Here is a 14,353-nt window from a genome sequence, read left to right as displayed (position 1 = left end):
ATATGGTCCCCCAAGCCAGGAGCGACTTCTGAGCGCATAGCCAGGAGTAACCCCTGAGCGTTACCGGGTGTGGCCCAAAAACCAAAAAAAAAAAAAAAAAAAAAAAAAAAAAAAAAAAAAAAAAAAAAAAGAAAATACAGGCCTAAGAAAAGGGTAAGCAAGCTCAAGGGTCAGGAAATATATTTGCCATTGACCAAAAACTAGAAAATGCAAGTGAGGAATAGTGAAATACAATACCAGATTTGCAGATTACAGATAAAAATGAAAAACTGGAAATTTGAATATAAAAATTGATTTTAAAGACACTGTTCTATTTTCTATATTAATATATTAGAAATGACTAGTTTCCCAAGTTTTTTTTTTTTTTTTTTTGGTTTTGGGTCACACCCGGCAGCGCTCAGGGGTTACTCCTGGCTCTACGCTCAGAAATTGCTCCTGGCAGGCTCCGGGGACCATATGGGATGCCGGAATTCGAACCACTGTCCTTCTGCATGCAAGGCAAATGCTTTATCTCCATGCTATCTCTCAGGCCCCGTTTCCCAAGTTTTAAAGTTCAGCAATTTAAAATTTGCTTCAAATTCTAAAACTTTTATTTTAAAACTAGACTATACTAAAAATTCATAGAAATTTTGATTTAATAACTTGTGGGGGATAGCTACTATTTGGTTAAGATACGAATTTACTTTGCAGTTAAATTGTAAAGGCAGTTGAGATACAATAGATTTCCTTATAGATAAAGCAAGTAAAGGGGGCTGGAGAGATAGTACAGGGGTTAAGGTGATTGTTTTACATGTGACTGACCCAGATTAGATCCTCATCACCAGAGAAGGTCTTGAAGTACCACTGAGTGGAGTCTCCTGAGCATCTCTGGAGTGGCCCCCATTGAATCATTACCCCAGTTGGCCATGGTATGACAGGAAGAGCATTGGGCCTTCTGTGTTTTGCATAAGAGCCATTAGCCCAACAACAACAAACAAGTAAAATGTAAAAAGTAAGGTAGAATAACATTTTTTGTTTTTTTTATAGGTTTATACTATTTTTTCAAAAAAAAGTTTATAATTTAAAAAATAGAAAAAAAGGAAGGAAGGAAAGAAATCATAGTAACCAAAGCTTAGGATTTTTAGAAGCATGCATGCTTTCCTGGTATACATAAAAACTAAAATTGATAGGAGGGCCCTAAATGTGTGTCATCAATTATATAAAAAGTTAATATAAACAAAAACATCAGTTCAAGAATAAATATTTGGGGGCCGAAGAGAAGAATAAGCATTTGGGGGTCGAAGAGATAGCATGGAGGTAAGGTGTTTGCCTTTCATGCAGAAGGTCATTGGTTCAAATCCTGGCATCCCATATGGTCCCCCGAGTTTGCCAGGAGTAATTTCTGAGCGTGGAGCCAGGAGTAACCCCTGAGCACTGCGGGTTATGACCCAAAAACCGAAAAAAAAAAAAAAAAAAAGAATAAACATTTCAGAACTTCACTGTCCTTGAAAAAGATGAAAAGAGTGATCTAAAATAAAAAAGCACTAATTAAATCTCCTGAGATTCTTTTTCTTTTATGGAGGTGGAAGCATACCCAGAGATGCTTAGGAATGAACCAGAGATGCTTTACTTCTGGCTCTGAGCTCAGGAATTATTCCTGGAAGTACTATGAGGACCATGTATATGGGTTGCTGTGGATCAAACTTGGGTTGGCCTCATGCAAGTCAAGTGCTCTACCTACTGCCCGTGAGTATTCTTATTTTGGCCAGTGAGTATTCTTTTTCTTTTTTTATTCATTTGTTTATTTTTGGGTAAAACCATACTTGGTGTTCAAGGGGCCATATGGTGCCAGGAATCAAACTTAGGACTCCTGCATGCAGAACATACACTACAATCCTTTGGGTTAGTTGTTTATTTTCTGTTGAGTACTCTTCTAAAAAAAATTCATCCTAGAACGTTCTAGTACCTTAATGCACAGTTAGCAAATCTTTACACTAATTAGGTTAGAAACACATTCACATGAAAACCATTACTTGCCACTTTCACAAGACTGTAAACACTTTCTTTTGAAGATTAAAAAGCAAAGGCTTTTAGTTTTCATCTACAAGACTTTTTTTTTTCTCCTTGGGTCACACCCGGTGATGCTGAGGGGTTCCTCCTGGCTACGTGTTCAGAAATTGCTCCTGGCTTGGGGGAACCATAAGGGATGCCTTAAGATAGAATCACGATCTGTCCTAGGCTAGCGTGCACGAGGCAGACAGACATCTTATGGCTTGCGCCACCACTTCAGCCCCAAGACTTTTTTAAAAGAAAATTCTCCGAAGAGATAGCACAGCGGTGTTTGCCTTGCAAGCAGCTGATCCAGGACCAAAGGTGGTTGGTTCGAATCCCGGTGTCCCATATGGTCCCCCGTGCCTGCCAGGAGCTATTTCTGAGCAGATAGCCAGGAGTAACCCCTGAACACTGCCGGGTATGGCCCAAAAACCAAAAAAAAAAAAAAAAAAAAAAGAAAAGAAAAAAAAAAAAGAAAAGAAAATTCTCTAGGAGGAAATGCATGGGAGCAAAGCCACATAATTGGTCATATAAAAAATATAAACAATTATCCTGTTAAGAACTGCTGTTCCTGGAAAATGAAAATATACATAGAAGTGTAGAGGGCAGTGAGGTTGCTTGCATGAGGCCAACTAGGTTTGATACCTGGCTCCCCATTTAGTCACATCAGCTCCAAAAGAAATGGTTCTCAAGCTCAGAGCCAGGGGTAAGCCTTGAGCACTGCTGGTTGTGAGAAACACACAATGGGTCCCGAGAGAGCACAATGGATAAAGCAACTTGCTTAGTACATGGCTAACCCAGATTCAATACATGTGGTCTCCTTAGAACCATTAGGAGGGATCCCTGAGCATTGAGCCAAGAATAAGCCCTGAGCACAACTGCGGATGGCCTACAGACCCCCCAACCCCCAGAAGAATTGCTTTTCTAGGAGAGAGACTCAAAAAGATAAGTGTATGCTTTGTATATAGGAGGCCTGGGTACAATGCCAGCACTGCATAGTTTCCCCAAGTACTGCCAGGACTGTCCCTTGAGCAGATCCAGAATGCGTTCCCTCTCCCTTCCTCTCAAAAACAGAAATAAAAAGAATAGAAGTTCTTAACAGGAGCAGGTATGAGAATGTCCCCCTGTTATCATTATCAGTCAATATAGTATTACAAGTTCTATCCATAAGAATTAGGCAGGCCCCGAAGAAATTAAAGAGATTCTAATTGTAAAAGTCAAACTTTCACTATTTGTAGATGACATAAGATTATACACAGAAAAGCCTAAAGACGCCTCATAAAACTCCCAGAAATAAAAAATATCTACAATAAAGTGGCAGACTACAAAATAAATATACATTGGCTGCAATTCTATATGTAAAAATGAAGAAAAATTTAAATTCCACTACAATTATGTTTAAAAAAATTAAGTACTAGGATTCAATTTCACAAACTGGTAGGTTAACTGAAAACTACAATTTACTATCAAAAGAAACAGATAACAGAGAATGGATTTTTTTTAAACATAATCATCCTATTAAAGTACTATATAGATTCAAAGGAATCCCCATTAAAACACCCATGGCATTCTAAGGACTTAGAACAAATACTATTAAAATTGTTATAGAAGAAAAAAGGCAAAGCAATTTCTAAGAAAACAGATGGAAGTCACTGTATTCTCAGACTTTATACTTTTGAGCTATAGTAACAAAAAACTGGAACTGGAATAAAAGCAGACTCAGATGAACAGACTAACCAAGAACTGAGATCCCAGAAGTCAGACTTATAGACAGTTACTACACAAAAATAGGAGTTATGGGGCTGGAGAGATAGCATGGAGGTAAGGCGTTTGCCTTTCATGAAGAAGGTCATTAGTTCGAATCCAGGCATCCTATATGGTCCCCTGAGCCTGCGAGGAGCGATTTTTGAGCATGGAGCCAGGAGTAACCCCTGAGTGCTGCCGGGTGTGACCCAAAAACAAAACAAACAAAAAAAAATATGAGTTATGAGAATAAAGTGGAGGAAGAAAAGCCTCTTCAATAACATGCTGTAAAAAATGTTTAGCAACATATTAAAGAATGAAACTGTCTCTCAAAGCTAAACCAAAGTTAATTAATATTAGACCTGAATTAGGGACTGGAGCAATAGGACATTAAGTAGAGCACCTGAGTTTGATTCCGCCACTCCATATGGTCCCCCTGAGCACTGCCAGTAATTATTCTTTTTTATTTTTTGGGGCCACACTGGGCATTGCTCAGGGATTATTCCTGGCTTTGCATTCAGGAACTATTCTTGGTGTCCGGAGGACCATGAGGGATGCCAGGAATGGAACCCAGGTTGGCCATGTGCAAGGCAAGAACCCTACCCACAATACTATCACTCTGGCCCCACCAGGAGTAATTCTTTTTTTTTTTTTTTGATGGGGGGGGGGTTATACCCAGCGGTGCTCAGGGGTTACTCCTGGCTTTGCATTCAGAAATCGCTCCCGGCAGGCACAGGGAACCATATGGGATGCCGGAATCTGAACCAGCAGTCCTGAATCTGCTGCGTGCAAAGCAAATGCCCTACTGCTGTGCTATCTCTCTGGCCCTAGGAGCAATTCTTGAACCAAAGTCAGGAGTAAACCCTGAGTACTGCTGGGTATGGCTAATAAACAACAGAAAGTTGGAATGGAAGCCATAAAATACATCATGGAAAACATAAGCAAATGCTCCATGATACTAAATTCAGAGTCTTCAATGATTTGATTCCTCAAAGGAAGCAGTATAAACAAATGGCACAAAACCAAAAGCTAAATGTACTGAAAAACAACTAAAATAAAAAGATACTGTACTTAATAGGGGGGAAACTTTTATTTATAGGTCATGTATCTGACAAGACCTAACAATCAAGATACATAAAGCACTCACAAAATTCAACAACTTCCTCCTAAGTCCCCAATTAAAAATTGAGAAGAGCTGAACACACTTCTCTAAAAATACACAGAAACCAACAGACATACAAACAAGTGATCATCAGTAATTATTAAGGTAATATATATCAAAACAATGAGATATTGTCTCACACTGAGTACGAATGTTTATAAGAAAACAGCAAATGGAGCTGGAGTGAAAACAGTGGGTCGGGCATTTACCTGGCACATGCCTACCTGGGTTCAATCCCCCAACCTGGGTTTGATCTCTAGCATTCCACATGGTCCCTAAGCCTGTCAGGAGTAATTTCTGAGCACAGAGCCAGGAGTAAACCCTGAGGACCAATGGATATGGCTTCATACCAAAAAAAAAAAAAAAAAAAAGGAAACAAAAGCAAAACAAAAACAGAAAGTACTAAAGAGGATGTGGTTAAGTAGGGAACCCTTAATGCTGCTGAAGATAATAGGTTCAGCCTCCATGAGACACTAGTAAAGACTAGAAACATTAAGAACAGAATTATCACCTGAGTGATTCCAGTCATTGGCTTCTATTTCTTGATACAAAAACATTAACTCAGAAAATGTTTGTGGAGGGGCCAGAGAGATAGCACAGCAGGTAGGACATTTGCCTTACACGTGGCTGAACTGATTTGATCACTGGCACCCTATATGGTTTGATCCCGAGCCTACCAAGAGTGATTTCTAAGAGCAGTGCCAGGAGTAAAGAATGTAGCCACAAGATTAAAAAATATGTTATCTGGATAGCTATAATATTGCAGAGTATTACTTAGAACATACTTGGAATAGCCAAAACTTGGAAGCAATCCAAGTTCCCAAGAACAGATAAGAAAATAAAGAATTTGTGATATATAAATGCAACGGAACACTACCCAACTATTAAAAAAACAAACAAACCATGAAACAGAACCACATAATTTGAATCATCATGTTCCACCTCACAAATTGAGGGGGAAATAATGGAGGGTACCAAGACCCAACAGTTATATGATCACTAAGCAGTAATAAAAAATGATCGGATGTAAACACCAAATCCAAAGCCAACGACAACAGAATAGATACTCTATCTACAACAAGCTAGACACAGAGGGGACCACTTATACTAGTAGTCTGGGGGGGGTAAAAGAGGGGGGTAAGGGATGCATGCTGTGAAAAGGGGGGGTGGAGGGAAGACAACTTTGGTGGTGGGAATTCCCCTGATTCAATATCAATATGTACCTAAAATATTACTGTGAAAGATATGCAATCCATTTTGGTCAAAATATAATTATTAAAAAAACATGAAATTTTGCATTTCACTATAACTTGGAAGGAACTAGAAAGAGTTATGTTAAGTGAAATAAAAGAGAATGAAAAAGAAAGTATCAGTTGACTTCACTCATATGGACAAGAAAGAAACAAAGCAATGGAATGACAATGATCAATGAAAACAAAACCCTTAAAACTCAACAGCACCAAGTTTACCAAGGGGAAAGAATGAGTATGGGGAAAAGATGAAGATGAAAGGAAACCAAAACACACCAGTGGAAGAATACTGGCACTCTGTGAATGTGGTACAGTAAAACAAGTTATTAAATACTATTGTAAACCATGTTAAGCCAAAGAAAAATAGCTACTAGAATGCTTCTCTTTTCTCCCCTTCCCAAACCTTCAAATTATTATTTTGCAAGGCTTTATTTAACTATTATTTTATTTTATTTTATTTTGGTTTTTGGGCCACACCCGGCAGATGCTCAGGGGTTACTCCTGCTGTCTGCTCAGAAATTGATCTGGCAGGCACGGGGGACCATATGGGACACCGGGATTCGAATCAACCACCTTTGGTCCTGGAACGGCTGCTTGCAAGGCAAACATCGCTGTGCTATCTCTCCGGGCCCAACTATTATTTTTTAACCCTTGGGGCATACTCCTGGCTCTGTGTTCAGGAATCTCTCCTGGTGGTATTCAGGAAATCATATGTGCAAGGCAAAACCCTACCTATCTCTTGGTCCCATGCAAGGCTTTTTCAATATTGTTACAAGATATGACTACTGTATTTTCCTGCATATAAGCTGACCCCCTACTTTTCCTATTAAAATATAGGGTTTGGGCTATATTCGCCATAGAAGACTACCTCTCTTTTAATGCACACCAAATGGAAATTTAAAAACATAAGAAAAAAAGAGTAGAACCCTCAAAGATTAATAGTATATGTTTAATAAAACTAGACTTTGGAGTGCCAACAATCATTTTACATTTGTCATTTGTAGTGAGTGACTGTGATTTTTTGATTGTGATCTACATTGAGAACAGGGAGAGGGGACTCCTCCAAGAGCAGCTAGTTGCGGTGCAATGATTACTAGTACAGCTAGAGGGAGACAGAGCGCCTCTTCCGTGTCCCATAAAAGCTGAAAAGAGAGGTCTGAGCACCGAAAAGCCGCAAATCGGGCGGCTGGATGAGATGTGGTGCTTTGCTTGATAACTCAGCTCCTCTGTGTGCTCTGAAAAATGAATCAGGACAAGCAGAGGACTGAGTGATGACGCCTAACAGCTGGATGGGATGCGCTGGTGGGGGGGGGGGGGCAGATCACTTGTCCCTGAAGCTGGAGTAAGTTTCAGCATGCCGTATACCGGCATATAAGATGACCCCCGACTTTTAAGAAGTATTTCATGGGTTAAAAAGTCGTCTTATACGCTGAAAAATACGGTAGGTTGAGTTTTCACTTTTAAAATCTCTCAAACAACAAAATTCAAGGTATGTGCATAGACAAAATATGTCTTTTAACTTGAGAATACGTTATTAGATTAACATGTATTCTAAAAAAAGGCTTGAGATTTAGTTTAGTATTTAATTCAAAGCCCCTTCCATGCCTTTCTTTCTTTTTTTTTTTTGATTTTTAGACTGCTCAGGGGTCAATCCCAGTGGTGCTCAGAGGATCATATGAAATGCTGGGAATCAAACCCGGTCAGCTGCATGCAAGGCAAATGTCCTATCCACTGTGCTATTACTCCAGCTCTGCCTTCTTTTTTAGACCTGAATATTTTATAGATAAACAAATAACTGAACCTATATTACCTTACTAATTTTTTTAAAATATAGTAAAAATTAGCATTGTAAAAAGATATATTTTGTCAATCTATTAATTTCTTATTCCTTATGTTCTATATTAAAATTATTTCTTTAATCTTTTTTTCACAATTTTATTCTGTTTTAATCATGTTTAGAAAACACAATTCAATAGTAGTAACTGACATACAAAATACTATACCACTTCCCAAGTGTTCAACCCCAATCACAATTACTGATGAGGAAAGAGGTGGTGGGAAGACACCAGAGAGTCTAATGTGCCTTCTTGGCATGTAGAAAGCCTAGCTCAATCCCTGGCACATCACATGAACCCCCCATTCACTGCTAGAAGTGACCTCTTGCAATTTAGTTAGGAGTAACCCCTGAACATTACTAGATATGGTCCCAAAACAAATAGAAAAAAGATGAGGGAGGTAGACTATTGTGACTTATGACTTGTAGTAAAATGTGTAAGAAAGAAGAACCAATGACAACTTTCAAATTCTAAATTTCTGGGGCATGAGAAATTATATTCTTCACCTTACAATGGAGAAACTCTTTTCCATGTAGGATGGACACTAGACAACCTATGCAATCATAAAACGTTATCTCTTAAAAGGTAGAATGAAGAGCTACTGAGAAAGCATAATGGAAAAGGCACTTGATTTCCATGCAACTAGTCTGTGTTCAACCTCCAAAACTCTGAGTCTTCCAAGAGTGATCTTTTGTCAGCCCAAAATGCAAAACAAAGGGAAGGGAAAGATAGAATGAGTTTAAGATAATTCCAGATGCAACCAGTTAAGTGCTCTCTACTTATTTGCTTAAAGACAGATTTCGGAGAGGTGCTAAGTTTATATCTAATAAGGGAGTGTTAAGCCAAATAACTCCTGGATTCTGTTTCAGAATCTTCTAATGCCACCAAAAGGTATACACAGTATCAAGCTTATCACATAATGTATCAGTGGCACCTATGAACCATTCAATATAGGCAGACACACTTTGCAGAAGCAAGTGGTATGCTTTCAAGGCTCCTTCGAAAGTAAGGTGTGCTTTGCACATAGATGCCCCTCATTTAACACTTGATAACCCATATCATCCTTGATCATCAGGAGTGATCCCTGAGCATATAGCCCAAAACAAGCTCTTTCTCTCTCTTTTTCTCTCTCTCTCTTCTCTCTCCCCTCTCCCCTCTTCCCTCTCTCTCTCTCTCTCTCTCCCCCTCTCTCCCTCCTCTCTCTCTCTCTCTCTCTCTCTCTCTCTCTCTCTCTCACACACACACACACACACACACACACACACACCTCCCTTTGTTCTGAGGTTTGAGCAACAATACCTAGGTTAGCGCGCGCACACACACACGGGCACCTGCCCTGAATTTCTGGCAACATATATCTCAGCACTACCAGAGAACCTTGGTACTGAAGCCCTAAGAATTTCTGGTTCTTTAAGACAATGTTGAAAAGAGGAAAGCTTTATTCTCTTTACTACATTTTTCTGAAAGGGTTTTGGGCTACACACTGGCATTCTTTATGGCTTATTCCTGGCTCTGTGTTCAGGGATCACTCCTAACGAAGCCCAGGGACTATATAAAATGCTGGGGATGGAAGCCGGATAAGCCATGTGCAAGGCAAGTGCCTTATCCATTGTGCTCTCTCTCCAGTCCCCCAGGGACTTTTTCCAACCAAAGCAAACTATATATTAAAATGGGTTTACTGAAAAAAAAAAGGGGGGGGTTTACTCAAATAGGAGAAATTAAAAAATAATTATTAAACTTGCTGGACTATATTTAGCCACTCTCCAAAGAGAACACTTCTTAAATTAGATTTTCAAACATCGCACGATGAATAAAAGATACTTCCCCAAAGACCTTACTGCCTAAATTTCACACCTTAATTAAAAGATAGATGACTACCCAAGGCACAGTCACAGTATATATGACAGAATAAAAAAGTCATACGCCCATCACATAAACTCTGAAGGTATTACCTGATATATGTCAGATAAACTGCTGCTCCCAGAGTCACTGGCGATGCTACAACCAGACTGACTAGAAGATACATGAGCCACCTGCGGATGAGGATTTTCTGTGATGTGCATCTTGGTAAGATCGGCTGGAAGCTGAAGAGGAAAAATAATTTAAGATAGTCTAAACATAAACCTTAACCTTTATAAAAATTCTTGATACACCTCTTCAACAATTTTTTATTTCCTATACATTCGAGCATAACCTAAGTCAATTTCTCTGTTTTTAGGAAATGTTAAATTCCAAAGTAGTACAGTGAAACTAGTAGACAAGCAAGCCTACATATTAAGTTAACCATAGTTTCAAGAGATTAACACCAGTAATAATATTGGAGAACAAAAACTTTGGCCCAACTTTTTCTAGAATTACAAGCATCAGGTATTATGACTATAAAAGGGTAGGAAGCTATTTTAGAAACCTATACACTTGTATACATATACACAAACAACCTAATATAAAACATCAGAATAAAATAGCAGTCACTTGAAATTAAAAGTACAGTATTAGGGGTTGGAGCGATAGCACAACAGGTAAAGTGTTTGCCTTGCAGACACTAACCTCGATTTAATCTCTGGCATCTCATATGGTCCCCTGAGCCTACATGGAGTGATTTGTTTGTTGTTTTTTGGATCACACCTGGCAGTACTAAGGGGCTACTCCTGGCTCTGTGCTCAGAAATTGCTCCTGGCAGGTTTGAGGGACGATATGGGATGTTGGGGATCAAACTCAGGTCGGTCTGAGTCAGCTGCATGCAAGGCAAACGCCCTACCTGCTGTGCCTCGTTCCAACCCAGGAGTAATTTCTGAGTGCAGAGCCAGGAGTAACTCTGAGCAACACTGTGGGATTAATTGGATTGTGGAATTGATCGGATCTCACCCCACTTAGTACAGTCCTTGTTACTCATTGGTTGGAAACATCTTTGAATGTAGCACCTTGGATTGGTATTTAGACCTCCTAATCCCAACTCTGGGTCTGGTCTCTTCCTTCATAATAAATATTCGAATTTTCAGGAACACGCTCTCTTGCATTTCTGGACTTCCATGGAGTTTGTTACTTCTTAGGAGGTGAAGGCTATGTGCCAGAACTCCTGAATCCATTTCTTCCTCCCTCCCTCCCTCCCTCCCTCCCTCCCTCCCTCCCTCCCTCCCTCCCTCCCTCCGTGTGTGTGTGTGTGTGTGTGTGTATGTGTGTGTGTGTGTGTGAAGTTTGTTGCTTCTTAAGAGGTGAAGGCTATGTGCCAGAACTCCTGAATCCATTTCTCACTCTCTCTGTGCGTGTGCATGTGTGTGGTGAAGGCTATGTGCCAGAACTCCTGAATCCATTTCTCCGTGTGTGTGTGTGTGTGTGTGTGTGTGTGTGTGTGTGTGTGTGTGTGTGTGTGTGGTGAAGGCTATGTGCCAGAACTCCTGAATCCATTTCTCCCTGTGTGTGTGTGTGTGTGAATTATTTTCTAGACTGACATTTGCTTCCAGACCCACTTTTCCCCAGTGTTTTAACTTTAGAATCTGAGGATTAATTCTATATAATGGCACCTAATGAATTGTCGTAAATGGATATTCCACATGTTGATCCCCCCCCCCAAAAAAAAAAACCCGTATCTTCATGTGGTAGGGAATACATACTTTATACAGGGAGTTCCATTGACTTCTGAAAGAGCTAAAGCAGTTTGCACCTTCATGCTACAATGTTTTTCTGTTAATGAGTATCCCCCAATCTATTCAGACAGACAATGGCTCAGATAGCTCAACTGGGGTTTTTTGTTTGTTTGTTTGTTTGTTTGTTTTGGGCCACACCTGGTGACATTCAGGGATTACTTCTGGCTATGTGCTCAGAAATCATTTCTGGCTTAGGGGACCATATAGGATGCCGGGGGATCGAGCCATGGTTCGTCCTAGGTCAGCCGCTTGCAAGGCAAACGCCCTACCGCTGCACCACTGCTCCAGCCCAAGTTTTTATTTTGGTTGGGATAGCTCAGTTTGTAGAGTATGAGACTCTTAATCTCAGGATTATGGGTTCACCGATACATTGGGTGCCCCTATATAGAACGAACCCTCAGGTTCTAAAGCATTGGAGAGAAGCAGGTTGATCTAGAAAATAACACACACACACATATACCTGGAGGGAGAAACGGATTCTGGAAGCAAATGAAGATCTACACATACACACACACACACACACACACACACACACACACTGGAAGCAACGGATTCTGGAAGCAAATGAAGATCTACACACACACACACACACACACACACACACACACGAAGATCTACACACACACACACACACTGGAAGCAATGGATTCTGGAAGCAAATGAAGATCTACACACACACACATGAAGATCTACATACACACACACACACACTGGAAGCAATGGATTCTGGAAACAAAAATGAAGATCTACACACACACACACATGAAGATATACACACACACACTGGAAGCAATGGATTCTGGAAACAAAAATGAAGATCTACACACACACACACACACACGAAGATCTACACACACACACACACACACTGGAAGCAACGGATTCTGGAAGCAAATGAAGATCTACACACACACACACACACACACACACACACACACGCCTTCAGCAACGGATTCTGGAAGCAAATGAAGATCTACACACACACACACACACACAAGCCTTCAGCTCCTAAGAAGCAACAAGCTCCATGGAAGTCCAGAAATGCAAGAGAGTGTGTTCCTGAACATCCAGGTATTTATTAAGAAGGAAAAGACCAGACCCAGAGGTGGCATTAGGAGGTCTAAACACCAATCTAAGGTGCTACATTCAAAGATGTTTCTGACCAGCGAGTAACAAGGTAATACTGAGTGCGGTGGGATCAAATCAATCCCACAATCCAATTAATCCCACACACCACCAGGTTTAGCCCAACCATCTCCCCAAAGGTACAGTATCAGGCTACAAATAATAGTTGAATAGTTGATAGCAGTGAATAATTCAAAATATTAATAAGCATCTTTCACTTAGTATTACCTTGGTTTTTCTTTATCTCCTAAAATATTTCATTTTAATATAATAATTACACATGCTTTGTACATGTGAGACCTTGATTTAGTTCTCTGCTGCACAAGGTCCATCAGAATGTTTCCCTACAGATACTGACCACGATTATGTAAGGTCTGGGTGATCCCAGGCATCACAGCACTGAACAGCTCTGCTGCATCCTCAGCTCTAGCTTTAAATTGATAACTGGCTTGTCCAGGAATCACTGCAAATGGCCTCTGGATGACCTAAGTACCACTTGGGAGATGTCTTCCATTTCCTCACAAAGAAATCTATTTACTTCTAGAAATAAGGTTTGTTGTTGCTTTTACTAGAGGAAATTTTAAAGAAACATATCTAACAATGGAAGAACATTAACTCTAAAGGAGAAAATGAGTCTGAATTACATGATTCCATGACTCAGGAGCGCGTGGGGAAAAGAAAAAAAGGAGTCACTGTAGTTATAAAAAGTGCACACAGAAAAACCCTACATGATAAATTTCCCCTGCTGATAATTGTGATTTAGGCAATTCAGATGAGACCTATAACTAAGATAAAGAGAAAACATAGAATACACACATATACGATCTGGCCTGTGGGATGCTTTTCCCCTAAGAAAACTTTGTGATTCTAGAGAGTCATCAAAAATACCCAAGATCTCATTGTTGCCAGTTAAAGTTTTGAGACAAAAAGGATCACTGATAGTCTAACATGAAGGACCATGCACTGGCTCAAGATTCTGGAAAATATATTTGATCCCTGAGTTGAAAATTAACAATTATAAAAGTAGGGGCCAGAGAGATAGCACAGCGATAGGGTGTTTGCCTTGCATGTGGCCAACCCAGGAGATGGTGGTTCAATTCCCGATATCCCATATGGTCCCCTGAACACGGTGCCAGTAGTAACCTCATCAGATGTGACCCCAAAACCAAACAAAAAAACCAAATTAAACCAATTACAAAAGCACTGATAGAATCTGATTTCAGGAGTCGGAGAGACGACAGTACAGCAGATAGGGCATGTGGGCCAAACCACATTTGATATCTGGCACTATATATGGTCTCCAGAGCCACAGAAGGAGTGATCTCTGAGGACAGAACCAAAAGTAAACCCTGAGCATCACCAGGTATGGCCCAAAAACAAAACAAAAAGTTGATTCAGAGAAAATTTTCAAAAAAGCACATTAAAAACAAAACAAAACCCTTGAGCACTGTAAGAAAATGGTATAAATTAGATAATGACCATCAAAAAATCCTAGCTTCCTAATGAAGCAACAGTCTATAACCCACAATGCCTGCTCTTTTCTCCCCAATATTCGTATAAAAA

At 39.9% G+C, this 14,353-nt stretch overlaps 1 protein-coding gene across 3 annotated transcripts in view; it reads right to left on the bottom strand.

Annotated features, from left to right (window-relative positions):
- The window catches only part of RAPGEF6 (Rap guanine nucleotide exchange factor 6), a 210,760-nt gene that overhangs the window by 104,798 nt on the left and 91,609 nt on the right, over nt 1–14,353 (bottom strand). For all 3 annotated transcript variants that reach the window (XM_049786707.1, XM_049786708.1, XM_049786709.1), the window contains exon 7: nt 9,974–10,105. In XM_049786707.1, coding sequence (XP_049642664.1) covers nt 9,974–10,105 — 132 coding nt within the window. The remainder of the gene's footprint in view (nt 1–9,973; nt 10,106–14,353) is intronic.

The sequence above is a fragment of the Suncus etruscus genome, chromosome 14 (genome assembly GCF_024139225.1).
Source record: "Suncus etruscus isolate mSunEtr1 chromosome 14, mSunEtr1.pri.cur, whole genome shotgun sequence".
Classification (NCBI taxonomy): Eukaryota; Metazoa; Chordata; class Mammalia; order Eulipotyphla; family Soricidae; genus Suncus; species Suncus etruscus.
Note: the sequence above shows the minus strand (reverse complement) of the source record. Positions and strands in the feature narration are given on the sequence as shown.